This window comes from Symphalangus syndactylus, chromosome X (genome assembly GCF_028878055.3).
Source record: "Symphalangus syndactylus isolate Jambi chromosome X, NHGRI_mSymSyn1-v2.1_pri, whole genome shotgun sequence".
Taxonomy (NCBI): Eukaryota; Metazoa; Chordata; class Mammalia; order Primates; family Hylobatidae; genus Symphalangus; species Symphalangus syndactylus.
The window spans coordinates 62,966,200-62,994,116 of record NC_072447.2 but is presented as its reverse complement, the minus strand read 5'-3'; the positions used below and the strand labels follow the sequence as shown (position 1 = coordinate 62,994,116).

General features: G+C 46.2%; 2 protein-coding genes across 5 annotated transcripts; both read right to left on the bottom strand.

Moving 5' to 3' along the window:
• Window positions 1–91: 91 nt before the first annotated feature.
• Window positions 92–7,163, bottom strand: LOC129476126 (G antigen 10-like). The gene is made up of 5 exons (XM_055268747.1): window positions 7,060–7,163; window positions 5,924–6,012; window positions 5,309–5,459; window positions 2,050–2,175; window positions 92–175 (listed from the first exon to the last, which is right to left on the bottom strand). The coding sequence occupies exons 2-5, from the start codon at window positions 6,002–6,004 to the stop codon at window positions 153–155; spliced, it is 381 nt and encodes a 126-aa protein (XP_055124722.1). The 5' UTR covers window positions 6,005–6,012; window positions 7,060–7,163; the 3' UTR covers window positions 92–152.
• LOC129476127 (G antigen 10-like) lies at window positions 5,955–27,917 on the bottom strand. 4 transcript variants are annotated; one of them, XM_063635125.1, is made up of 5 exons: window positions 27,533–27,917; window positions 24,934–25,022; window positions 24,346–24,466; window positions 12,608–12,733; window positions 5,955–6,012 (listed from the first exon to the last, which is right to left on the bottom strand). In XM_063635125.1, the coding sequence occupies exons 2-5, from the start codon at window positions 25,012–25,014 to the stop codon at window positions 6,008–6,010; spliced, it is 333 nt and encodes a 110-aa protein (XP_063491195.1). In that variant the 5' UTR covers window positions 25,015–25,022; window positions 27,533–27,917; the 3' UTR covers window positions 5,955–6,007. The 4 variants fall into 4 exon arrangements, with proteins under 4 accessions (XP_063491195.1, XP_063491193.1, XP_063491192.1 ...); XM_063635123.1 differs by lacking the exons at window positions 5,955–6,012; window positions 12,608–12,733 and adding an exon at window positions 16,007–16,215 and having other exon boundaries at window positions 27,533–27,619; window positions 27,813–27,917; XM_063635122.1 differs by lacking the exons at window positions 5,955–6,012; window positions 12,608–12,733 and adding an exon at window positions 16,007–16,215.

Below are 27,917 nucleotides of genomic sequence, written 5' to 3'. Positions count from 1 at the left end.
ATACATATTTCGCGGCATCAAAAAGCTAGAAATAAAATTCACAAAAGATGCGCAAGACTTCTTTGCAGAACGCTGTAAAGCTTTATTGGGAGAATTTTAATGAACAAATTTCCAACATAGGAGCAGCCTGCATCATTGCAGCGTGTCTTCTTTTAACACTGTGATTGCTTCTCACCTGTAACAGAAAACGTAACAATTGGGAACATGACTTAGCAACAGATTATTCAGATGACCCTAAAGGCATACAAAGCACACTACAGTTTGGGTTTTATTAAATGGACTAAAAACAGAACCCTATGGGTGATCCTGTGTCTTACACGCAATTGAACCTCTGCGTAAACTTTGAGCGTAGACCTGCAGAATTTAAAAGCAATTTCCTCCCTGAACATCAACTGCCTCCTTTCAATTCAGAAGCACTTACAATTAACAGTCAGCAGTTTGGAAAACACATGTGTAAAACATACTTCAGTTGATTACTCAGGAAGTACTAGAGTCATGGTCTTTCAACTTTAAATCTTATCAATTCATCTCTCTAAAGCTGAAACTTACATGTAACATTTGATATGATTAGAGATGATTCTATCATATGTGTGTCTACAGTCTTACTAGAAATAGTGCCTCATGAAGACTGACGGTGGGGCAGGGAGCACGCATAGCACAGGCATCTTACTCACACCCATGCTGAGCATCACTGACCTACATGCCACAGGTGATGGGAACTAAACGGTCTCTCGCCATTTGATATTACAGTCACTCAAGGTTTCTGTGGGGAAAGATTTAAGAAGCAATTGTTCATTAAAAGCCAGAGAATCCCAGCCTGGGCAACATAGTGAGACCTCATCTCTACAAAAATGAAGAAAAAAAATGTAGTCAGGCACGGTGGCTTGTGCATGTAGTTCCAGCCACTCAGGAGGCTGAGGTGGGAGGACTGCTTCAGCCTAGGAGCCAGAGGTTGCAGTGAGCTGGAATTGCACCACTGCACTCCAGCCTGGGTGACAGACTGAGACTGTGTCTCAAACAAACAAACAAACCAAGAAGAGGGAGAATTCACAATTTCACAAGCTCTTACACTACGTATTCCCCTCTCCACACGGAAAAACTAGGATGACGCAGAGTGCCCGCTCACCTCCTTACTGACAATGAAATCTCAATTCAGAGATTTTCAGATGACTCAGGCCAGGGTTTCATGATTTGTGATTAACAACTCATGCGAAGCAGGTGATCTCTGTATCCCATGCATTCTATGCAGCAGGATCAGAGTATGAAAGAACCAGAATGGAAAATGGTTTTAAAATCTCTGACTTAAACTCACTATTTTCATAAGAACCAAAGATAGGTTTAGAAGTGAAAGGACGCACTCAGAATCTCGCCAAGGCTGTAAGAGCTGGTATTAGAACCCGCATGAGTGCTTCAGCATTTTTCACACCAAGTGATGGGTGTTACAAATGTGTTATGTATTGATTAAAAGCAGACCTTTACAAAAGCATCTAAAAAGTATGAGCTACTGGTTTAAGGACGTATACTCAAAACATTTAATTCAACATAGCTTGGAGTCAGTTTGTTTCTGTGTCTGACAGTCTATCAGTCGGGTGCTGGGGCCTGAACTACGTTTCAAATGACCTTTATATAAGAACTCTCTTACTAAAGAGGCAGTATTGTTACCTCTCTGTTATTAAAAATACAATGCTGGGTCGGGCACGGTGGCTCTCGCCTGCAATCCCGGCAATTTCAGTGCTCGAGGCAGGTGGATCACCTGAGGTCAGGAGTTCGGGAAGAACCTGTGCAACGTAATGAAACCCTGTCTCTACTAAAAATACAAAAGTTAGCTGGGCGTGGTGGAGCATGTCTGTAAGCCCGGCTCCGCCAGAGGCTCAGGCAGGAGAATCACCTGAACCCTGGAGACAGAATTTCCAGTGAGCCCAGATGGCACCACTGCACTCCAGCCTGGTCTTCAGAGCGAGACTCCATCTCAAAAAAAATAGTAAGAATTATAATACGATACTGTGGAAACAGACACCCTACAATATGAATGCCTAATGGACTGCCTACCTTCTTCAGGCGTTTTCACCTCCTCTGGATTTGGCGGGCCCATCTCCTGGCCATCAGGACCATCTCCACACTCACACCCAGTCGTTGGGTGAACCTCTTCCTGGCTATCAGCTTCAGGCTCCGGCCCTTAAAAATAAAAAATGCATCTCAATTTCAGCAGTAAAACATGAAATATGAATAAGAAAATCATATTCTTGCTCTCGCTGTTATTATATAAAAGCTTTAGCTAGTGTAATAATAAATGTGTTGATAAGAATTCCAGGAACATTATTTCAGGAGTCTGTTAGCAGAAAACAGGAAAACAAGGTGTTCCAAATATTACCGTCTTCCTTTCCAAAGACTGCCCTCACACAACTTTGCTGCCTCCTTTGCACTTCTCTGTTATTCTACTTCTGATTGTCCTTCTCGTATTAAATGACTCAAGGCTGAAAGCCTGTCTCTCACAGCACTTACACTCCTAGCGCTTAGACTCTTATATGGCATGAGCAGCCACCAATAAACGCTGAGTGAAAAAAACTCTTTAAAAAATACATGAAAAAGCCCAAACTGCAGAATATTCTGCAAGCCAACTGGTCTGTCCTCTTCAAAAATGTCCGTATCATGAATGACAAGAAAAATTAAGGAAACCTTCCAGATTAAAGGAAACTAAAAACACCTGAAAAGCACATGCAAGGCGCGATTCTGAACTGGACTCTGGATCAGAAAAAGAAATCCTATCAATAAAATTATCTGGGCCGGGCGTGGGGTCTCACGCCTGCGATCCAAACATTTTGGGATGCCATGGTGGGCAGAGCAGGTGAGGTCAGAAGTTCAAGACCGCAGTGGCCGGCGCTTGTAGTCCCAGCTACACGGGAGGCTGAGGCATGAGAATCCCTAGAACCTGCGAGGCGTAGGTTGCAGTGAGCCGAGATCGCACTACTGCACTCCAACCTGGCCCACAGAGAGAGACTCCGTCTCAAGAAAGAAGAAAAAAAAAAAGGAAAAAAGAAATTTTCAGGCCGGGCGTGGTGGCTCACGCTTGTAATCCCAGCACTTTGGGAGGCCGAGGTGGGCGGATCACAAGGTTAGGAGATCGAGGCCATCCTGGCTAACACAGTGAAACCCCGTCTCTACTAAAAAATACAAAAAAATTAGCAGGGCGTGGTGGCGGGCGCCTGTAGTCCCAGCTACTCGGAGAGGCTGAGGCAGGAGAATGGCATGAACCCGGGAGGCGGAGCTTGCAGTGAGCCGAGATTGCACCACTGCACTCCAGCCTGGGCGACAGAGCGAGACTCCGTCTCAAAAAAAAAAAAAAAAAAAAAAAAGAAATTTTCTGGGGAACTGGCAAAATTTGAGTATGCACTGTGTATTAACTGACTCCATTTTCTCATTGTTAAATTTCCTGATTTTGATCTTTTTGCAGTGATGATCCAAGAAATAACTTTCTCTTTCTTCCGACGATATACACACCCTCAAGTACATAGGGTAAAGGACCATAATACCTGAAACTTTATCGAAACAATTCAGCATTAATAACAGCAAACATATATCCGTATGTGTATGTGTGTGAGTGTGTGGGCAGCAGGGTAAGAGAGGGAGGGAAGAGATACGAAACCTATGGAGCGAAAGCTATTAACAATTGGTGAATCTAGGTGAAAAGTATATGAGTTCATTGTACTATTCTTGCAAATTTTCTATAAATGTTGTGTCTTGAAAATACATACAGTAAAAATTTAAAAGAATATATGACAATTACACTGAACTTTAGGAAGAAAGGAATTTTTAATTGTGGTAAAAAATACACATATCCTAAAATTTACCATCTTAACTATTTTGAAATGGTACAGTTCACTAAGGAGTTATGTTTGCAACATTACCAGCTGCTAGGCACAAACTTTGCATCTGTGTTTTCCTATACCATGAGACCTTTATTTACTTATTTACTTATTTATTTATTCATTTATTTATTTATTTGTTCATTTATTTATTTATTAGCGATGAGGTCTCGCTGTGTTTCCCAGGCTGAGCTTGAACTCCAGGGCTCAAGCAATCCTCTCACCTCAGCCTCCCAAGTAGCTGGGACTATGAGTGCATGGCAATCAGCCCAGCTTGAGACCTTTCTCCTAAATGACAATCTAAGGATAAACCACAGGACATGTATAATGCTTATATTCAGCCATAGAGTACCAACAGCAGTGTGCGTCAGCTGAGAAATCTGAAGTCTACAACATGGATAGGATTTCGGTTACAATTACAATGTCAGTTTCTGAAGGACTGATTCGCTGGATGGATTTGAGGACTATGGAAAATCTTACAGTCACGACACCCATTACCTATTGGGGTAAAGAGAAACTTCACTTTGTTCCAATAAAGTTATATTTAGGTCCGAAGGTCCTAAATGTAATATTCCATAAATGAACCCCACGCAGAACAAAGCACCAAATATAAAGTTGTTTGTGAATCACAGAAAATATACTGTCCCGCACTGAGAATAAGGGAGTGGGCGGACAGCAGTTAATGGGCATTGTTGTCAGTCAGATTCTAGAAACTTTTCAAAGTACATCCCTGGAATAATCCATGACCTCAGTTACATAAATGTTTCCTTTCAAATATTTTAGCTCGGAGAAATTATTTCCATCTCATATTAATCTCAGGATAATTCCTTTTCTAACCATAAAAGGATTTAATCACCTCCTAAAAGCCACTTAGAAAAATCACTAAACCAGCTACCTGTATGGCAGTATCCTCATTTATCCAGCTTTTATCAAACGTACCATATGAAGATATCAATCAAAGGAAACGGGGGCCAACATTCAGCGACTCGGTTTTTGGAGCTGCTCCTGCTCCTCTGAACTGGGTCTATTCTTGGGTCAGTACTAAGCTACCCCACAGTAAAGCCTTTGAGTTTTAAGCATTTTCAGCAAAATCACTTCCTTCTTTACAGCAACATAGATGATAGGAAGACACAAACCTTGGAACACAGTACAAATTTTGTATTCACCAGTCAAGGGTTCTTGGATAACACACAATCCTGGCACCTCCATTCTCTCATTCATAAAGTCGAGAAATTTTATCATAGTGAGGGATTTGCCTAAGCTAAGCTGCAAACTACATAGCCTCCTCGCTTTTCCAGTCCATTTCAGGCATTCTTTCCATTGTTTTCTTTCCTCCTGTTCCTGCTATGTGACAATGCCTAACACACACACACATGCACACACACACACACACAAACACACACACACGCACACACCAGCAGATGTTCTTCTTCCCTTTCCCTCACCTTGACCTGCAGATGCTCCCTCATCCTCTCCCTCCTGAGCAGCTGCTCCCTCATCCTCTCCCTCCTGAGCAGCTGCAGGATCCTCACATTGAGTTGCTGGTTCCCCTTCTTCAGGTTCTGGTGATTCCACTTCATCACTGAACTGCTCGGGCTGGGGAATATGTGTGGGTGCGCAGATAAAAAAAAAAGTTTTGTTATTGATGCAAAATTTTACATCTATACACAGAATACATAGCTATTTCTGGTCATAACGAAGCCTAAAGACATTTCTCCACCTCTATGCTCTATGCCCAATAAGGTTACTCCACCCACAGGGAGGTTACTGTGAGAAAAGTGACGCACGAGGACTTTGGAAGCTATTATACTCTGTGTTGGAATAGATGTGTACAATCTGTCATTAACAAACAAAGCATGAGAGAGAAGTCATGGGCAAAAGCTGAAGAACACGAGGGAAAAAACAATCCTCCAGAATCCACGTTTCCTTCATGAGATGCCATCATCATTTTTTATGAGCAGGAAACACCTTTATCAGCATTTCCACACGAATGCAACAACACTGTCACAAAAATTAATTTCTGCTCATAGAAAACATCGAATTAACGTTTAAGCACTCACCAGCATAGGCCCAGTCACTTCAGGAGGCTCTACATAGCGTCTTGGTCTAGGCCGATAGGTCGATCTTCCTCGCCAACTCATATTTCACACTGAAAACAGACAACCGTGATTGGGAACATGCGCTCGAGAGGGCTGCTATATTCGATCACTTCCATGGATAAATGTTAACTTGCCGTTTTAATTTTGAAAATACTCTCAAAATAAGCTCCAGAGTTCAGCATACGTGTGTACGCTGTCTGAGTGCCTACAAAGCCATTTCTGCTGGCCAAGCTGGCAGAGCAATCATCTTAAGGCGTGTGGCAAAAGGCAGAGGACATTTTTTTCTAAATTTCTTTTGGACACGCGGTCTCCTCGCTGTGTTGCTCAGGCTGGAGTGCAGCGGCGTGATCACAGCTCACTGCAGCCTCGACCTCCCGCTCAAGGGATCCTCCGACCTCCGCGTCCTGAGTAACCGGGACTACAGGCGAGCGCCACTCCGCCCCGCAGACAGAGGTCATTTCTGATGAGGTTTAGTTTCACAAGTGGACTCCCCACGAAAACACTAGTGAATCACAATTCTCGTGATTGCTGCTTTGGGCACACTCCCACTTCCTAGGGCCATTCACCCCTCCTCACAACAAGTTTGGTTGGACCGCACTGCCTCGCCCACTCCTTCCCACTGTTTTCGGACCTTCCATGGCGGAGGTGAGACCTTGCAGTGCTTCTCGCTCGGTGGCTCCGCACTCCACACAGCTGGGGGGCGCTCACCAGGCCGCAGCCTTCCCAGGTGCCAGGTCCCTTCTTTACCGCCCGCCTCGCCCCCGCCGGGGGCCCCATTCAGGAAATCTGCCCTGTGGCGTCGGGGGTTCCCGGCACCTCGGGACTTCCATCCCCCCAACAGCACTCACCCCATCTTCACCTGAGCCCCTGACCGCCTCCCCTCCGCGGCCCACCTTCCTCCTTCCTCCCTGTCCAGGCCCCTTCACGACCACGAAGCCGCTGGTGGCCTCACACCCTGTGAAGGGAAGGAGGACGACCTCGTGGCCCTTCTCCCTCAGAGGCCACAGACCAGGAAGCGGGACCCGCCTGACCCACCCGAGGCCCTCTCCACCCTCACTCACACTTCAGCCCCCGGGATGACTGGCCCGCACACCTACCAGATGAATCTCAGTAGAGGAAAAAGAGTCCCCACGTCAGGAACCAGACCGCACTGCCTCACAGCTCCCTGGCGTTCTTCACGTGGGCGAAGGGGCGGGGCAGAAGATGCCCAGTGAACATGCGCACTGAGGCGGGAGCCCAGGGAGCATGCGCGGCTGTGGGCTGGGGAGGGCTGCTGTTCCCAGTGCCACGCCCCAAACCCGAGATTCCCGTCCTCACTGAGGATGAGAGAATCCCACCTCCCTCTGCTGTTTCCTATGCCTCTGGGACTCAAGTAGTTCTCCCCTCAAAACTCACCCCATCTTTAACTGAACCCCACCCCCAACCCAGGGCCCTTTCTTGCCCTGGCCCCACCATGGGGACAAGGACCACTGTGACTGGCTGGGAAGACAGGTAAACCACCTGCGAAAACAGAACTAGCAACCTACCCCAAAAGGAAATTGTTCAATGTGAACAAGTCAGAGAAACAGACTGAAAGAAAAATGAATACAATCGCTAGGACCCGTGAGAAAATACTAAAACGATATCTATCGTTTGTAGCATCAGAATCACAGAAGGAGAAGTGACAGTATCAGGGAAACAGGACAGCCAGAGTGACACCATGTGAAAATAAACTCCGTCTTGAAAATAGCAAGATACATAGTCCCACCAGTCACAACCCAAGGTCCTAAGATGTTTCGAGTTGAGAAAACAGATGAAAGGTACCTCCAAGGACATGCTCCCACAGCAGCGGAAAGTGCAGGGTTCCCAACACCCATTAACAATATATGCTTTCAACAGAATTATGCTTTCATGGACTTACACACTGGTAAGTCAAGGAGAGTTTTCTTTAAATCAATAGAATGATAAAAGTCATCATGCTCTTAGCCCACCCGCACAAAGGCACAGATTAAGTTTAGTCTTTATACAGATAAGACCCCTATATAAGAAAAACCAGACCAGGCCAAGGCTCACGCCTGTAATCCTAGTATTTTGGGCGGCTGAGCTGGCCAGATCACCTGAGCTCAGGACTTCGAGACCAGCCTAAGCAACATCAGAAAAATCTCATCACTACAAAAAAACAAAAAAATATCAAAAAATTAGCTGGGCATGGTGGCATGTACCTATAGTGACAGCTACTCAGGAGGCTGAGGGGGGAGGACCGCTTGAGCCCAGGAGGTCAAGGCTGCAGCGAGCTCTGATAACACCACCGAACTCCAGCCTGGGTGACAGAGTGAGACCCTGTCTCAAGTCTTAATAATTGAACCTAAAAACGTACAAATTTATCAATCGAATTCACTATATTAAAACATGAACGGGAAAAAATGCTGTGGTAATCGAAATAGATGCACCGTTTGATGAAAATCAACATATATTCAAATGAATATTCTCAGCAAATTTACAACAGAATGGAATGACTTACTCTGCTAAAGTCCGTCTGCAGAAAAAGGACAGCAAATAGGATGGGGAAATGTTGAAATTTTTCGGTTTCTCATCAGGGATAAGACAAGGACGTCCACTGTCACCCTTGTAACAGGTGGGTCTAAGCAATGCCATAAAATCAGAAAAGGAAATAAAACTCTTTACAATGGCAACAACAAGCCTGGCATGGTGGCCCACGCCAGTTATTCCCAGCATTGTGGGAGGGGAGGCGGGTGCATCACTTGCACTCAAAAGTTCAAGAACAGCCTGGGAAACATGGCAAAACCCCATCTCTACAAAAATTACAGAAGGAAAAAGAAAAAAAATGGCAGAAACAAAATTGTTCTTATTCAAGGATGATACGTTTCTGTATGTTGAAGACTCAAAACGATCTAGAAGTAATCTTTAGAATTCATAAGCATATTTCACAAGGCTGCTGGATAGAAAACCAATAAGTAAGAATTATGTCTCCGCCAGGCATGGTGGCTCAGGCCTGTAATCCCAGCACTCTGGGAGGCCGAGGCGGGTCAATCATGAGGTCAGGAGTTCAAGAGCACCCTGGCCAAGATGGCGAAAGCCCATCTCTCCTAAAAACACAAAACTCAGCCAGGCGTGCTGGTGGGTGCCTATAATCCCAGCTACTCGGGAGGCTGAGGCAGAGAACTGCTTGAATCCGGGAGGCGAGGTTGCAGTGAGCAGAGATCGCGCCACTGCACTCCAGCCTGAGCGACAGAGCAAGACTCCGTCTCAAAAGAGAAAACAGAAAGAAAGAAAAAAGAAAGAATGATGTCTCTACATACCAGCTCAAAGAGTTACAATATACGATTTCAGAGAATGATACATATTTCGCGGCATCAAAAAGCTAGAAATAAAATTCACAAAAGATGCACAAGACTTCTTTGCAGAAGGCTGTAAAGCTTTATTGGGAGAATTTTAATGAACAAATTTCCAACATAGGAGCAGCCTGCATCATTTCAGCGTGTCTTCTTTTCACACTGTGATTGCTTTTCACCTGTAACAGAAAACGTAATAATTGGGAACATGACTTAGCAACAGATTATTCAGATGACCCTAAAGGCATACAAAGCACACTACAGTTTGGGTTTTATTAAATGGACTAAAAACGGAACCCTATGGGTGATCCTGTGTCTTACACACAATTGAACCTCTGCGTAAACTTTGAGCGTAGACCTGCAGAATTTAAAAGTAATTTCCTCCCTGAACATCAACTGCCTCCTTTCAATTCAGAAGCACTTACAATTATTTTTCTTTTATTTTATTTTTATTTTTTTATTAATTTTTTTTGCATACAAAAACAATAAACATTTTCTAAAAATACATACAAACAAAAAGGTGCGTATCAAACATATTAGGAAGGTTGCACATGGGAAGTCGGGGAATAGAAATGGGGGGTGGGAGTTAAAATAAATGAGAGAGGGACTTTATATGGATCAGTGATAATAACTCAATCCTCTATTTGACAAAGGAGAGGGAGAAGGAAGAGGAAGAAAAAGAAAGTGGGATAAAGGATCAGAAAGGGAGGAAAATAGAAAAAATTAGAGTATGACTCCAGGGTAGACCTGTTTTGTTGTCACTGAGTTGGTTGGTTGGTTTGTCTGTTGTAATCTTCATGTTTCGCCAAGTTGGCCAGACTGGTCTCGAACTCCTAGCCCGAAGTGATCAACCTGCCTCGCCCCCCAGAGTGCGGGACCACAGGTGTGAGCCTCCACATCCAGCTCCCACATTGCTTCTGGCCTCCGTGGTAGACCTCCCAGATGGAGCGGCCGGGCAGAGGCGCTCCTCACTTCTACCCAGACACAGGGCGGCCGGGCAGAGGTGCTCCTCACTTCCCAGACGGGGCGGCCAAGCAGAGACGCTCCTCACTTCTTCCCAGACGATAGGTGGCTGGGCAGAGGCGCTCCTCACTTCCCAGACGATGGGTGGCTGGGCAGAGGCGCTCCTCACTTCCCAGACGAGGCGGCCGGGCAGAGGCGCTCCTCACTTCCCAGACGGGGCGGCCGGGCAGAGGCGCTCCTCACTTCCCAGACAATGGGTGGCCGGGCAGAGGCGCTCCTCACCTCCCAGACGATGGGTGGATGGGCAGAGGCACTCCTCACTTCCCAGACGGGGCGGCCGGGCAGAGGCACTCCTCACTTCCCAGACGATGGGTGGCCGGGCAGAGGCGCTCCTCACCTCCCAGAAGATGGGTGGCGGGGCAGAGGCGCTCCTCACTTCCCAGACGATGGGTGCCGGGCAGAGGCGCTCCTCACTTCCCAGACGATGGGTGGCCGGGCAGAGGCGCTCCTCACTTCTTCCCGGACGGGGCGCCCGGGCACAGGCGCTCCTCACTTCTTCCCGGACGGGGCGGCCGGGCAGAGGCGCTCCTCACTTCTTCCCGGACGGGGCGCCCGGGCAGAGGCGCTCCTCACTTCTTCCCGGACGGGGCGGCGGGGGCAGAGGCGCTCCTCACTTCTTCCCGGACGGGGCGGCCGGGCAGAGGCAGAAGCACTTACAATTAACAGTCAGCAATTTGGAAAACACATGTGTAAAACATACTTCAGTTGATTACTCAGGAAGTACTAGAGTCATGGTCTTTCAACTTTAAATCTTATCAATTCATCTCTCTAAAGCTGAAACTTACATGTAACATTTGATATGATTAGAGATGATTCTATCATATGTGTGTCTACAGTCTTATTAGAAATAGTGCCTCATGAAGACTGACGGTGGGGCAGGGAGCACGCATAGCACAGGCATCTTACTCACACCCATGCTGAGCATCACTGACCTACATGCCACAGGTGATGGGAACTAAACGGTCTCTCGCCATTTGATATTTCAGTCACTCAAGGTTGCCGTGGGGAAAGATTTAAGAAGCAATTGTTCATTAAAAGCCAGAGAATCCCAGCCTGGGCAACATAGTGACACCTCATCTCTACAAAAATGAAAAAAAAAAAATGTAGTCAGGCACGGTGGCTTCTGCATGTAGTTCCAGCCACTCAGGAGGCTGAGGTGGGAGGACTGCTTTAGCCTGGGAGCCAGAGGTTGCAGTGAGCTGGAATTGCACCACTGCACTCCAGCCTGGGTGACAGACTGAGACTGTGTCTCAAACAAACAAACAAACAAACCAAGAAGAGGGAGAATTCACAATTTCACAAGATCTTACACTACGTATTCCGCTCTCCACACGGAAAAACTAGGATGAAGCAGAGTGCCCGCTCACTTTCTTACTGACAATGAAATCTCAATTCAGAGATTTTCAGATGACTCAGGCCAGGGTTTCATGATTTGTGATTAACAAATCATGCGAAGCAGGTGATCTCTGTATCCCATGCATTCTATGCAGCAGGATCAGAGTATGAAAGAACCAGAATGGAAAATGGTTTTAAAATCTCTGACTTAAACTCACTATTTTCATAAGAACCAAAGATAGGTTTAGAAGTGAAAGGACGCACTCAGAATCTCGCCAAGGCTGTAAGAGCTGGTATTAGAACCCGCATGAGTGCTTCAGCATTTTTCACACCAAGTGATGGGTGTTACAAATGTGTTATGTATTGATTAAAAGCAGACCTTTACAAAAGCATCTAAAAAGTATGAGCTACTGGTTTAAGGACGTATACTCAAAACATTTAATTCAACATAGCTTGGAGTCAGTTTGTTTCTGTGTCTGACAGTCTATCAGTCGGGTGCTGGGGCCTGAACTACGTTTCAAATGACCTTTATGTAAGAACTCTCTTACTAAAGAGGCAGTATTGTTACCTCTCTGTTATTAAAAATACAATGCTGGGTCGGGCACGGTGGCTCTCGCCTGCAATCCCGGCAATTTCAATGCTCGAGGCAGGTGGATCACCTGAGGTCAGGAGTTCGGGAAGAACCTGTGCAACGTAATGAAACCCTGTCTCTACTAAAAATACAAAAGTTAGCTGGGCGTGGTGGAGCATGTCTGTAAGCCCGGCTCCGCCAGAGGCTCAGGCAGGAGAATCACCTGAACCCTGGAGACAGAATTTCCAGTGAGCCCAGATGGCACCACTGCACTCCAGCCTGGTCTTCAGAGCGAGACTCCATCTCAAAAAAAATAGTAAGAATTATAATACGATACTGTGGAAACAGACACCCTACAATGTGCATGCCTAATGGATTGCCTACCTTTTTCAGGCGTTTTCACCTCCTCTGGATTTGGCGGGCCCATCTCCTGGCCATCAGGACCATGTCCACACTCACACCCAGTCTTTGGGTGAACCTCTTCCTGGCTATCAGCTTCAGGCTCCGGCCCTTAAAAATAAAAAATGCATCTCAATTTAAGCAGTTAAACATGAAATATGAATAAGAAAATCATATTCTTGCTCTCGCTGTTATTATATAAAAGCTTTAGCTAGTGTAATAATAAATGTGTTGATAAGAATTCCAGGAACATTATTTCAGGAATCTGTTAGCAGAAAACAGGAAAACAATGTGTTCCAAATATTACCGTCTTCCTTTCCGAAGACTGCCCTCAGACAACTTTGCTGCCTCCTTTGCACTTCTCTGTTATTCTACTTCTGATTGTCCTTCTCGTATTAAATTACTCAAGGCTGGAAGCCTGTCTCTCACAGCACTAACACTCCTAGCACTTAGACTCTTATATGGCATGAGTAGCCACCAATAAATGCTGAGTTGAAAAAACTCTTTAAAAAATACATGAAAAAGCCCAAACTGCAGAACCTTCTGCAAACCAACTGGTCTATCCTCTTCAAAAATGTCCGTATCATGAATGACAAAGACAAATTAAGGAAACATTCCAGATTAAAGGAAACTAAAAACACCTGAAAATCACATGCAAGACGTGATCCTGAACTGGGCTCTGGATCAGAAAAAGAAATTCTATCAATAAAATTATCTCTGTTGGGCCTGGGGTCTCACTTCTGCGGGATAATTAAGGAATCAGAGAGACCGAGGGGTTGAGGAGGAATTATTTAATTATTTAGGTACACCGACCTAGTCAGATTAACATCCAAAGGAGTGAGCCCCAAACAAAGAGTCAATCTACCTTTTAAGCGTTTCATGGGGCGGGGGGAGATCTGTGCAGGGGGAAGCGTATTACAGAAGTGAGAAACAAAGACAGTTATTCAATTAAGACATGCATTACATCATTTCTTACTTTTCAAGGAACAACACGTTTTGCGACCTGAGATTATCTGTCTAGTGACCTTACTGCTGCACAGCTAGAGAAACAGAGTCTTCACAATGCCTGGGACTAGGAGAGATAAGGCTCACTAGCCACAGAAGGAAAAACAGGCAGTTAATTTTAAAGGACTCCAGCTCTTTCTCTTCCTCAGGGGGAGTTGGGTTTTCTTACAAACAACTGAGTTTTTGCTTACACATTCTTTAATTTCTTCTAATTCCTGTTTCATTTCCCCCCATTGGTGCTTTTTATAACAAAGGTATTCATAGAAAGCACCACTATTTGCCACCTCTTCGCAGAGCTGAGCTTCTTCTTCTACTGGCAGCAGCTGATGTTTGGTTAATGCCATCAACTGTGCGGTAGTGTGTCGGGTTACTATTGCCTTTATAGTTGACTGAATACTCCCAATAAACAGGGGTAAAATAAAAGGGAGGATGAGGCAGATGCCAAGAGTAAACAAAAACCCACCAATGAGAGTTTTCAATCCTCCAGAGGTTGAGAACCGTCCTCCAAACAATGAATCCGAGGACCATTCGGACCAAGTCTGAACTGGAACATGGGCCAACTTGCACATTCTAGCTGTGATTTCCATGACAGCTCAGCCATTATCATCGATTTCTAGGCAACAGTTGGTTAAATTAAATTTTCCACATACTCCTTCTGAGGCTAAGAGGTAATCTAAAGCCAATCTATTTTGATGTATAGCATTTCTTATTTGTGTTGCTTGTATTGCCAATAAATCTAGTGCCCTTGACGCTTCATTGGTTATAACTTCAAGGACTGCCTGCAACCTTATGATGCAGTTGAGCATATAGATTGAGGTATGATATCCCCATGACCCATCTTGTGCCCAGGTAGCTGGCCCATAATATTTAGTGATTCTTTCACGAGGCCATTCATTATCCTTCCAGTCTCCTATGTCTACATCCTTTTTGACATTTGTGTCTATTTTTGTGATTATGCTTCTTCTAGTTCTTCTTTTATTTTCATCATAAACTGGATACCCTAAGAGTTCCCTTTGCTTTAGAGGAATTAGAAAGAAGGATGGCTTGATTGTTCCTAACACACACGCCCCTGTCCATTTAGCCAGCAGTTGCCGATATGCCCATGCTCCACAGATCCAATATAGGCCAGACGGTGCTTTCCAAGCATTTGGAGCCTCTAGAGATGCCAAGAGTGGCTACTCTACTCTAAAGTAGAGAACCGAGAGAAAGGGTTTGGATCTGGTAAGTAGGAGTCATTCTGGGCATTTCTCCATAGAGTTTTGTTTTTAGTCTTATCATAATACTGTTGCCCTAGGCAGGCTGTTTCTCCTACTCCCTCTGTGAAAGCCTTTCCCCAACGGGCAATACAGTATTTTCCAATTATGGAGGTTTTTAACAACCAAACACTGGCTGAGGCTGTTGGTTCACTGGCAGGGTTAGGCGAAGTGAAGTTATCTTGTGGCATTAATTCCTTTGCCTCCCATGGCCATTGGTCCCCAATATTATTTTCTCCACATACATAGCATGAGGAAATTCCTAAGCTGCCAGCTATGTTTGCAGCCGGTTGGGCAAATAAGTTTTTGGTTGATGGGGGAAGCTCAGGCACTGACTGATAAAAATGCTTATACAATGACTTATGGACCCGAAATTGCGGGGTTGGACGCATTTGAGTCCTTCTAGTCTTTTTGACAATTAGTAGTGGAACTCCAAGGCCTGCTCCTTGTCTGTTTACCTGTAATAGTGCTGTCTGTCCTGTAGACCAGAAAGGTAGCTCTGGCTTTAAGATAGTAAAATTTAAAGGATTGCGTGTCCTTGTCTTACAATTTGGTTTGGTTGACATACTCCTTAGCAGAGCAGTCCTTCCTGAATGTAAGTGTTGGAGCTGTGTTAGTGTAGACCACTGAATGTTACAGTCAGGGCATCTGATTTGTGGTTCTCCGTACAGATGTTTAGGGCTGCTCCTGCTAAGCCTCTCTTGTGTTAAACCATTGCAGACTGTTTCTGGTTGTATGTGTAGGTTCTTAACTTGGTTCCTGTACATTTATAGTAGGTATGGTACAGTAGAATTTTAACTATGGTATTTTTTACCCAGGTAGTGTGTACACAATGTGGGCATCCTTCTCAAGATTTCTCCCCTTTTAGTATAGGCAGAAATGGTAACAACATCAGTGTACGTAATAGAAACATGCTTACACTACACATGGGCATGGCAAACCTTCTTCTGAGCATAGACATTTGCAGCATTTGCAGTAATAACAACAGAACAATCAGTATTGACAGAATTATAACTAGGCTTATAAATTGTATTTACATTTAATTATCCAGAGATGGTCCTCTTAGCTTCGGCTGTGTATAGACTAGTCAGCTTCCAGGATGCGACTAGAGCAGAGCTTGTAGGATCCTCAAGCTTCAGCCGTGTGTAGACTGATCAGCCTCTGGTGTGGTCAGAGCAGGGCAGTCGTCCTTCTTAGCAGTGGTTGGGTTTCGCCGCAGGACCATTTGGGTGGGGCAATCTGGGTCTTGTTGGCTAATCCACTGGTCATTGTCGGGAGTCACTGCTGCCACTGGTTTCAGCTGGCTATGGTGAATCCAAGGTGTGACACCTGCAACTTTAACAGCAATGGAAGCAGACATGATCACAATATGGGGCCCATCCCATAAGGGCCCCAAGGTTGTTGGATTCCACCTTTTAACCCAGGCAGTCCCCTGGCTTATGTGGATGCACTGGGTCTGTTAGACTTATAGGTATCCTTTCCCTTACCCAGCTTTGCACCTCCTACATTGCCACTCCTAAAGCCTGCATCTGTCTCCTAAGGGTTAACTCTCCTAACTCTTTTAAATCCCCTCTAATTTGATTAATGATTGGGGGTGGCCTTCCGAACAATATTTCATAGGGCGAATACCCAGTTTGTTTTGTAGGTATACAACTGACCTGGAGGAGGACCATGGGCAAGATCTGATCCCATCGTAAGTGAGTTTCCTGGCTAAATTTTTCAGTAGCTGTTTGAGTGTCTGGTTCATCTGTTCCACCTTCCCTGAACTCTGTGGTCAGTAGGCTGTGTGCAGTTTCCATTTGATCTTTAAAAGTTGAGTCGGCTGTTGTACTACTTCTGCCACAAATGCAGGACCACTGTCTGATCCTAGGGTTAAAGGCAACCCAAATCTTGGTATGATGTCTTTTAGTAGCACCTTTGTCACTTCTCGTGCCTTTTCAGTTCTGGTGGGGAAGGCCTCAGCCTACCCTGAGAAGGTGTAAACAAACATTAGCATATACCGGTAACCTCCTGCTCGAGGTAACTCAGTAAAGTCTACAAGCAGGTTCTCACAAGGAACAGTTCCTGCTTCCTGAATTCCGGGAGGTTGAGTAGGTCCCTGTTTTGGATTATTCCGGGCACAGGATAGACATTGTTCACAAACAGCACGGGTGATGGCAGAGAGCCATGGCACATAGAAATGCCGACCTATCAAAGTTTCTAGTTGTCCTTCCAATGTGTATTCCTTGATGGATCTGCTTCACAAACCTTGGGGCTTTTGTTTCTGGGACAGCTAGCCTCCCATCAGAGAACAGCCACCATCCATTTTTAATATATTTTCCTGTTTCCTGACCAAACCAAGCTTTTTCCCTTGAAGAGTAATTGGTTACCTCCAGTAAACAGGGCTCTATAAGGAGAGGCATTGCTAGAGTTCTTTCTTCAGGTAAAGCCTTGCTCATTGCTGCCTGCCTAACCTCTTGGTCTGCCTTTCTGTTGCTCTGCACCTCATAGCTTTTCCCGATTTGGTGTCCTTTGCAATGAATAACAGCCACCTTCTCTGCAGCCCATATGGCTTCTAATAATTGCAAAATTTCCTCTTTATTTTTTATTTCTTTTCCTTCAGTAGCCAATAGTCCTCTCTCTTTGTATATTGCCCCATGGGCATGCAGGGTTGCAAAAGCATATCTGGAATCATTATATATGTTTACTTTCTTCCCCTTGGCCAATAACAGTGCTCTGGTTAATGCTATTAATTCAGCCTTCTGAGCAGAAGTCCTAGAAGGTAAGGCTTGAGCCTCAACCACCGAGTATTGGGTCACTACTGCATACCCTGCATATCACACCTCATCTGTTATGAAACTGCTACCATCAGTGAAGTATTCAACATCTGGGCTCTTCAAGGGGGTATCTCTGAGGTCTTCCCGGCTCGAGAACACTTTGTTCACCGTATTTATGCAACAGTGGGGAAGTTCCTGCCAGCAGTGAGGCAACCCACCATCCTTCCAGTCGGGTTTCTCCACAGGCAGTATTTACAGTTTCCAGTGTTATCTGGGGATTTTCACACAGAGGCCCTTGATACTTTAGCATTCTAGAGTTGGACAGCCAACGATGTCCTCTTTGCTCCATTAAGGTGACTACAGCATGTGGCACCCGGACTATTATCTTCTGACCTAGGGCTAGCTTGTTGGCATCTTCTATAAGGATTGCAGTAGCTGCCAGCGCCCTGAGGCAGTGGGGCCAATCTAAGGCCACCAAGTCCAGTCTCTTGGATAAGTATGCTACCGGCCGATGTCAAGAGCCTAACAACTGAGTGAAGACTCCAACTGCCATTCCCTTCCGTTCATCCACATACAAAAAGAAGGGTTTTTTTTTTACATCTGGCAACCCTAACGCCGGGGCTTGGGTGAGAGCTTCCTTTATATCTTTGAAGGCCTTTTGCTGTTCCTTTTCCTATACGAGGGGCTCTCTTTCTTTTCCTTTGGTAGCCTCATATAAGGGCCTTGCTGTAAGGGAGAAGTTTGGAATCCAGATTCGGCAGAATCCCACTGCACCCAGAAATTTCTTGACCTGCTTCCTTGAAACTGGGGTGGGCAATGCACATACAGCCTCCTTGCATGCACTTCCAAGCCTGCGCTAGCCTTGGGATACCATGAATCCTAGATATCCAACCTCCCGAAAACAGACTTTTGCCTTTTCCCTGGACACTTTGTAAACTGGCCTGTATTCACCATTTGGCTTGCACACAGGCAGCAGAGGAGTATTCCAGGAGGACTTGCATTTCACTATAATCCTATGTTCATAGAGCCGATTTAAATGTTTAAATGTTTTGTTATGCCATCAATTGCCTCTCTGGGTAGGGGTATTGACGGACTCGTACCAGGGCAGCATGAGGGTTAAGCTCTACTACCACCAGGGGTCTGTTTGCAGCAAGTCCAGGGGGGGTTGTCCTCAGCCTATACACCTGGTTCCTTGAAAAGCATTTCCCACTTATTGTGTAGGTCCGGCTCCGGTAGCCTTCTGGCACAGTTCATACAGCCGCCATTCCTCAGCCTTTGTGACAGAGTCAATACCATTACCTTAGGCTTTCCAAACTCCAGTGTCATATTCCCTTTAGGTGTAAAGGAAATTTGTGCCTGCAGTTTCTGGAGTAAGTCTCTTCCTAACAAGGGCACTCGACAATTTGGCATATATAGAAACTCATGCTGCACTTCTTGTCCCCTAATAACACATCTGGATTTGCAAAAAGGCCTCTTTTCTTTGGCCCCTGTACCCCCTACGATAGTAGCACAGTTCTTTGTGGGGGGGCTAATTGGGTGGGTTACCACAAAGAAATCAGCACCAATATCGACCAAAAAAATCCATTAATCGGCCCCCTGCTTCCATAGAGACCATAGGCTCCCCGGGGCCTAAAAGGATGGAGACCCGTCTGTCTCCGTCTGCTAAATTCTCAGCCCCTGCTAAGCCAATCAGATCAGGATCTGCCTTGGAAGCACCACAACTAGCAACCAAACGCCGCTCTTGGGTGTTAGACCATTGACCATTCTCCTTATTCTTTTGACATTTATCCTTCTAGTGTCCTTTCCTTTTGCACCATGCACATTAATCTCTCTCTAGCCTCGGCCGGCTTTCAAACTCCTGTCCAGACTAGCCTTTTCCGTGACTGCGTTCACGCCCGCGTCCATGTCTCCTTGCAAAGAGCCAGCTTCTCTTCCTGTAAGGGCTGCTGCTAGTAAATTAGCCTTTCTTAAGCCTCCAACCAGCTTTCTTCTTTGCCTCCCGATCTCAGTTAATGTACATCTTGGTAGCCACTTTAATAAGCTGAGTAGCATTCACACCTACGGAGCTTCTAACTTCTGCAATTTATGCCTAATATCTCCTTGGCCCTGACTTAGAAATGTTGTATTCACCATGCGCTGATTTTCAGCAGCCTCGGGGTTAAACGGAGTGTACACCCAAAATGCCTCACAAAGTCTTTCTTAAAACTGGCTGGTGCTTTTATCTGCACCCTGGAGCACCTCTGAGATTTTTTATATTGGTTGTCTTTTTCTTTTACCATCCTTTAGCCTTTGCAGAAGTGTTTCTCGGCACCTTCATAGGTGTTGAAGCCAGACTGCATCATCTGGGTCCTAGTGGGGGTCCTTTTGTCCTCCTAAGAGGCATAAGCATAACTTGGGCACGGCCAGACCTGAGACGGCCTGCCTGACTTTTCTAGCTTTTCACTTTAACTTCCTGGAGCTCTGATTTCTCCTTCTCCCGTGAGACTGGGAGCCTGTATCTCTTTGAACTTAACTCCTTAGGGGCAGTTAGCCCTGGTAAAGGGGGGTAGATTGGAATGTAGGGAGGAGGGGTCTCTATTCCCTTCTGTGGTTCTTGCAAAACCGGTTTTCTCCTTCCTCAGACTTTTCTTTTGTTTCCATAGCTGCCAGGGCAGCTGATTTTTACTTTCACTTTTGGCTTTTACTTTTCACTTTTTACTTTTGGAGTTACAAGCCTCTGTGACTTTCCCTTTAACTCTGTAGCCACCAGAGCAGCTGGTTTCTCTTGGCGTGAGCTGCGAGCATTCTACAATAAACTGCTAGGCAGGGCTGCATTCATTTAGTCATAAATCAATTCAAAGACTAGGTCTAAATGCCCTGGCTGTCCTCTGACCCTAGTCACCACCTTAAAACACATGGCCAATTTCTCTGTAGTGCCTTCAGCCAGCCATCCGACACTAAAAGAGGGCTATTCTAATTCACAGTATGTCCTTAACTTTTGAGCATCCAGTTTCATCCCATAATCACCTCTAAATCCTTTTTTAAATTTTTTCATCATGCACTCCAAAGGAGTTGGTTTCAACACTTTTCCTCCCATTTCCTCCCTTGTGGCACACTTTCACTCTCGGGTCCACCAGACTGGGTCCTATTATGGGGGTTTCAGAGGCTGCTTAGCCAGGAACGTGCCTTCCCCTCTCACAGCCTGCTGTGGCCATGGAGCTGGTCCTATCAGCTGTACACAACGTCCTAGGTCTGATTTCCCCCGCACTTGCCTCAGAGCACACAGCCCACGCTAAGGGATCTGTGCTTCCCCACGTCACTCCCCGCATTGGCCTCTCCCGAGATCGTCTCTTTCACACACTTTCACACATGTCCCCTGCCCCAGGACTCCTCATCGGATGAAACGGGCCTCTCCCGTGTCCTGGGTGAGCCTAGTTAGGCTCCCACATTCACACACATACACACCACTCCTACCCCAGGACTCCTCATCAGACGAAACGAGCCTCTCTCATGTCCTGGGTAGGTTCACACACACACCCACACACTCCCAGTTGGGGTGGCAAGCCACTCTTGCACCCTGCCAGCAAGCTCTTCCTTGCTGCACTTGCCACTTTATCAGCCCATTTTCTCCACCACTGAACCACTTTCACTTTGTTAGGGGGACATGAGGTTCATCCAAATTGGCAGGCCACTCCTGCTGCCCCCAGTCACTCTGGGTTGGATTAGTGGTCAGTCCCTGGTAGGTGATCAAGCTCTCCTTCATCCCTATGGGACTGGCTTTCCTGCCTTGGGCCCTTTCTCCTTAATGTGGTTCCTGAAGTGCTGGTATCATGCTGCAGCCCTGTCTCCAGTTCCGTTGTGCAGCCAGCTAGGCCACTGGGATGCGGGGAGAGCCAGTCTCCATCCAGGTGAAGCTCCCCTACAGCACGCCTTAGATATTAGGTCTCCCCCGGCCCTGGGGCTCTAGTCCCACAGGCAAAGGAGACAGTAAATCTGTCATCTCCAATCCCCATCCGGGTCACCAGAAATGCTGCAGGATAATTAAGGAATCAGAGAGACCGAGGGGTTGAGGAGGAATTATTTAATTATTTAGATGCACCGACCTAGTCGGATTAACATCCAAAGGACTGAGCACCAAACAAAGAGTCAAGCTATCTTTTAAGCATTTCGTGGGGCAGGGGGAGATCTGTGCAGGGGAAGCATATTACAGAAGTGAGAAACAAATACAGTTACTCAATTAAAACATGCATTACATGATTTCTTACTTTTCAAGGAACAACATGTTTTACGACTCGAGATTATCTGTCTAGTGACCTTACAGCCGCACAACTAGAGAAACAGGTTCTTCACAATGCCTGGGAAAGGGAGAGATAAGACTCACTAGCCACAGAAGGAAAAACAGGCAGTTAATTTTAAGGACTTCAGCTCTTTCTCTTCCTCAGGGGAAATTGGGTTTTCTTACATACAACTGAGTTTTTGCTTACACATTCTTTAATTTCTTTTAATTCCTGTTCCATCACACCTGTAATCCAAATATTTTGGGATGCCAAGGTGGGCAGATCAGGTGAGGTCAGAAGTTCAAGACCAGCCTGGACAACAGGGCGAACCCTATCTCTACTAAAACTACAAACAAAAAAAAGGAAACATTACTCAGGCATGGTGGCCGGGCCCCGTAGTCCCAGCTACATGGGAGGCTGAGGCATGAGAATCCTTTCAACCTGGGAGGTGTAGGTTGCAGTGAGCCAAGATTGCACTATTGCACTCCAACCTGGGCAACAGAGAGAGACTCCGTCTCAACAAAGGAAAAAAGAAATTGTCTGGAGAACTGGCAAAATTTGAGTATACACTGTGTAATAAATGACTGCATTTTCTCATTGTTACATTTCCTGATTTTGATTTTTCTGCAGTGATGATCCAAGGAATTACTTTTTGTTCTGATGATATATACACCCTCAAGTACTTGGTGTAAAGGGTCATAATACCTGAAACTTTATCAAAACAATTCAGCATTAATAACAGTAAACATATATCCGTATGTGTGTGTGTGTGAGTGTGTGGGCAGCAGGGTAAGAGGGAGGGAAGAGATATGAAACCTATGGAGTGAAAGCTATTAACAATTGGTGAATCTAGGTGAAAAGTATATGAGTTCATTGTACTATTCTTGCAAATTTTCCATAATGTTATGCCTTGAAAATAGATACAGTAAAAATTTAAAAGAATATATGACAATTACACTGAACTTTAGGAAGACAGGAGGTTTTTTTTAATTTTGGTAAAAAATACACATATCCTAAAATTTACCATCTTAACTATTTTTAAGTGGTACAGTTCACTAAGGAGTTACGATTGCAACATTACTAGCAACTGGGCACAAACTTTGCATCTGTGTTTTCCTATACCATGAGACCTTTAGTTATCTGTTTGTTTGTTTGTTTATTTATTAGTGATGAGTTCTTGCTGTGTTTCCCAGGCTGGGCTTGAACTCCAGGGCTCAAGCAATCCTCTCACCTCAGCCTCCCAAGTAGCTGGGACTATGAGTGCACAGCATTCAGCCCAGCTTGAGACCTTTCTCCTAAATGACAATCTAAGGATAAACCACAGGACATGTATAATGCTTATATTCAGCCATAGAGTACCAAGAGCAGTGTGCGTCAGCTGAGAAACCTGAAGTCTACAACATGGATAGGATTTCAGTTACAATTACAATGTCAATTTCTGAAGGACTGATTAGCTGAATGGATTTGAGGACTATGGAAAATCTTACAGTCACGACACCCATTACCTATTGGGGTAAAGAGAAACTTCATTTTGTTCAAATAAAGTTATATTTAGGTCCAAAGGTCCTAAATGTAATATTCCATAAATGAACCACATGAAGAACAAAGCACCAAATATAACGTTGTTTGTGAATCACAGAAAATATACTGTCCCGCACTGAGAATAAGGGAGTGGGCGGACAGCAGTTAATGGGCATTGTTGTCAGTCAGATTCTAGAAACTTTTCAAAGTACATCCCTGGAAAAATCCAGGACCTCAGTTACATAAATGTTTTGTTTGAAAATATTTTAGCTCGGAGAAATTATTTCTATCTCAATGTTAATCTCAGGATAATTCCTTTTTTGCTTTTTCTAACCATAAAAGGATTTAATCACCTCCTAAAAGCCACTTAGAAAAATCACTAAACCAGCTACCTGTATGGCAGTATCCTCATTTATCCAGCTTTTATCAAATGTACCATATAAAAATATCAATCAAAGGAAACGGGGGCCAACATTCAGCAACTCGGTTTTTGGAGCTGCTCCTGCTCCTCTGAACTGGGTCTATTCTTGGGTCAGTACTAAGCTACCCCACAGTAAAGCCTTTGAGTTTTAAGCATTTTCAGCAAAATCATTTCCTTTTTTACAGCAACATAGATGGTAGGAAGACACAAACCTTGGAACAAAATACAAATTTTGTAATCAACAGTCAAGAGTTCTTGGATAAAACACAATCCCCGCGCCTCCATTCTTTCATTCATAAAAATGAGAAATTTTATCATAGTGAGGGATTTGCCTAAGCTAAGCCGCAAACTACATAGCCTCCTCGCTTTTCCAGTCAATTTCAGGCATTTTTTCCATTGTTTTCTTTCCTCCTGTTCCTGCTATGTAACAATGCATAACACACACACACACATGCACACACACACACACACACACGCACACCAGCAGACATTCTTCTTCCCTTTCCCTCACCTTGACCTGCAGATGCTCCGTCATCCTCTCCCTGCTGAGCAGGTGCAGGATCCTGACTTTGAGTTGCTGGTTCCCCTTCTTCAGGTTTTGGTCGTTCCACTTCATCACTGAACTGCTCAGGCTGGGGAATATGTGTGGGTGCGCAAATAAAAAAAAGTTTTGTTACTAATACATGGTTTTATATATATATATGCACAGAATACATAGCTATTTCTGATCATAACTAAGTCTAAAGACATTTCTCCAACTCTATTTTCTATGCCCAATAAGGTTACTCCACCCACAGGGAGGTTACTGTGAGAAAAGTGACGCACGAGGACTTTGGAAGCTATTATACTCTGTGTTGGAATAGATGTGTACAATCTGTCATTAACAAACAAAGCATGAGAAAGAAGTCATGGGCAAAAGCTGAAGAACACGAGAGGGAAAAAATATCCTCCAGAATCAATGTTTCCTTCATGAGATGCCATTATCATTTTTTATGAGCAGGAAACACCTTTATCAGCATTTCCATACTAATGCAACAACGCTATCACAAAAATTAATTTCTGCTAATAGAAAACATCGAATTAACGTTTAAGCACTCACCAGCATAGGCCCATTCATTTCAGGAGGCTCTACATAGCGTCTTGGTCTAGGCCGATAGGTCGATCTTCCTTGCCAACTCATATTTCACACTGAAAACAGACAACCGTGATTGGGAACATGCCCTCGAAAGGGCTGCTATATTCGATCACCTCCATGGATAAATGTTAACTTGCCGTTTTAATTTTGAAAATACTTTCAAAATAAGTCCCAGAGTTAAGCATATGTGTGTACGTTTTCTGAGTGCCTACAAAGCCACTTATGCTGGCCAAGCTGGCAGAGCAATCATCTTAAGGCGTGTGACAAAACGCAGAGGACATTTTTTTTCTAAATTTCTTTTGGTCCGGCAGTCTCCCTGTGTTGCTCTGGCAGCGCGGCGGCGCGATCACAGCTCACTGCAGCCTCGACCTCCCGCTCAAGGGATCCTCCCACCTCAGCGTCCTGAGTAACTGGGACTACAGGCGCAGGCCACGGTGCCCCGCTGACAGAGGACATTTCTGATAAGGTTTAGTTTCACAAGTGGACTCCACATGAAAACACTAGTGAATCGTCTGGGAAGTGAGGAGCGCCTCTGCCCGGCCGCCCACCGTCTGGGAAGTGAGGAGCGCCTCTGCCCGGCTGCCCCGTCTGGGAAGTGAGGAGCGTCTCTGCCCGGCCGCCCCGTCTGGGAAGTGAGGAGTGCCTCTGCCCGGCCACCCATCGTCTGGGAGGTGAGCAGCGCCTCTGCCCGGCCACCCATCGTCTGGGAGGTGAGGAGCGCCTCTGCCCGGCCGCCCCGTCCGGGAAGAAGTGAGGAGCGCCTCTGCCCGGGCGCCCCGTCCGGGAAGAAGTGAGGAGCGCCCCTGCCCGGGCGCCCCGTCCGGGAAGAAGTGAGGAGCGCCCCTGCCCGGCCGCCCCGTCCGGGAAGAAGTGAGGAGCGCCCCTGCCCGGCCGCCCCGTCCGGGAAGAAGTGAGGAGCGCCCCTGCCCGGCCGCCCCGTCCGGGAAGAAGTGAGGAGCGCCCCTGCCCGGCCGCCCCGTCCGGGAAGAAGTGAGGAGCGCCTCTGCCCGGCCGCCCCGTCCGGGAAGAAGTGAGGAGCGCCTCTGCCCGGCCGCCCCGTCCGGGAAGAATTGAGGAGCGCCTCTGCCCGGCCACCCATCGTCTGGGAGGTGAGGAGCGCCTCTGCCCGGCTGCCCCATCTGGGAAGTGAGGAGTGCCTCTGCCCGGCCACCCATCGTCTGGGAGGTGAGGAGCGCCTCTGCCCGGCCACCCATCGTCTGGGAAGTGAGGAGCGCCTCTGCCCGGCCACCTGTCGTCTGGGAAGAAGTGAGGAGCGTCTCTGCCTGGCCGCTCCGTCTGGGAAGTGAGGAGCTCCTCTGCCTGGCCGCTCCGTCTGGGAGGTCTACCACGGAGGCCAGAAGCAATGTGGGGGCTGGACGTGGTGGCTCACGCCTGTGGTCCCGGCACTCTGGGGGACGAGGCGGGTTGATCACTTCGGGCTAGGAGTTCGAGACCAGTCTGGCCAACTTGGCGAAACATGAAGAATACAACAGACAAACCAACCAACCAACTCAGTGACAACAAAACAGGTCTACCCTGGAGTCATACTCTAATTTTTTCTATTTTCTTCCCTTTCTGATCCTTTATCCCACTTTCTTTTTCTTCCTCCTCCTTCTCCCTCTTCTTTGTCAAATAGAGGATTGAGTTATTATCACTGATCCATATAAAGTCCCTCTCTCATTTATTTTAACTCCCACCCCCCATTTCTATTCCCCGACTTCCCATGTGCAACCTTCCTAATATGCTTGATACGCATCTTTTTGTTTGTATGTATTTTTAGAAAATGTTTATTGTTTTTGTATGCAAAAATTAATTAAAATAAATAAATAAATAAATAAATAAACAAACCATGATGGTCAGAAGACGGTGGAACATTTAAAAAAAAAAAAAAGACATTGGTGAAGAAAGAAAAAAAAAAAAAAAAAGAAAACACTAGTGAATCACAACTCCTGTGACTGCTGCTTTTGGCACACTCCCACTTACTAGAGCCATTCGCCCCCTTAAATCAAGTTTGGTTGAACCACACAGCCTCGCCCAGTCCTTCCCATTGTTTCTGGACCATCCATGGCGGAAGTGAGACCTTGCAATGCTTCTCACTTGGGCACTCCTCACTCCACAAAGCTCGGGGGCACTCACCAGCCTGCAGCGTTCCCAGGTTCTAGGACCCTTCTTTGCGGCCCACCTCGCACCTGTCCGGGACCTCATTCAGGGATCTCCCCTGTGTCGGGGGTTCCCGGCACCTCGGGACTTCCATCCCTCCAACAGCACCCCCAGTACTCACCCCATCTTCACCTGAGCCCCTGACAACCCCCCCTCCGTGGCCTACGTTACTCCCTGACCTGGCCCCTTCACGACCACAAAGCTGATGGTCTGGTCGCAGCCTGTGAGGAGGAGGAGGAGGATGACCTTGAGGCCCTTCTCCCTCAGAGGCCATGAGGCCCTTCTCCCTCAAAAGCCACGGACCATCACGCCGCAGGACCCACTGGACCTGCCCAAAGCTCACTGGCTCCTCCTCTCCCTCACTCACACCTCAACTCTTGGGAGGACTGGCCTGTGGACCTACCAGATGAATCTCAGTAGAGGAAAAAGTGTCCAGAAGTCAGAAACATGATGGCACACCCTCACAGCTCCCTGGCGTTCTCCACGTGGGCTAAGGGGCAGATGGAAAGACGCCCAGTGAACATGGGCACTGAGACAGGTGCCCAAGGAGCATGCGTGGCTACGGGGGTGAAGCGGGCAGCAGTTCCCAACCCCACACCCGAAACCCCCAATTCCCATCCCCATTGAGGATAATGGAATCTGACCTCCCCCTGCTGTTTCCTATGCCTCTGGGACTCAAATACCTCAGATAGTGCTCCCCTCAAAACTCACTCCATCTTCAACTGAATCCCCTTCCCCTCCAGGGCTCTCTCTTGCCCCGGCCCCACCATGGTGATAAGGACCATAGT

Excerpts from the sequence above, each read along its gene's own strand:
- LOC129476127 (XM_063635122.1), bottom strand. The coding sequence starts at position 25,014 with ATGAGTTGGCAAGGAAGATCGACCTATCGGCCTAGACCAAGACGCTAT. Across the intron at positions 24,467-24,933 it reads AAATGAATGGGCCTATGCTG|CCTGAGCAGTTCAGTGATGA; the intron begins GTGAGTGCTTAA and ends CATATTCCCCAG. Across the intron at positions 16,216-24,345 it reads CGGAGCATCTGCAGGTCAAG|TTGCAGGTGTCACACCTTGG; the intron begins GTGAGGGAAAGG and ends TTGCTGTTAAAG.
- LOC129476126 (XM_055268747.1), bottom strand. The coding sequence starts at position 6,004 with ATGAGTTGGCGAGGAAGATCGACCTATCGGCCTAGACCAAGACGCTAT. Across the intron at positions 5,460-5,923 it reads AAGTGACTGGGCCTATGCTG|CCCGAGCAGTTCAGTGATGA; the intron begins GTGAGTGCTTAA and ends CATATTCCCCAG. Across the intron at positions 2,176-5,308 it reads GGGAGCATCTGCAGGTCAAG|GGCCGGAGCCTGAAGCTGAT; the intron begins GTGAGGGAAAGG and ends TTTATTTTTAAG.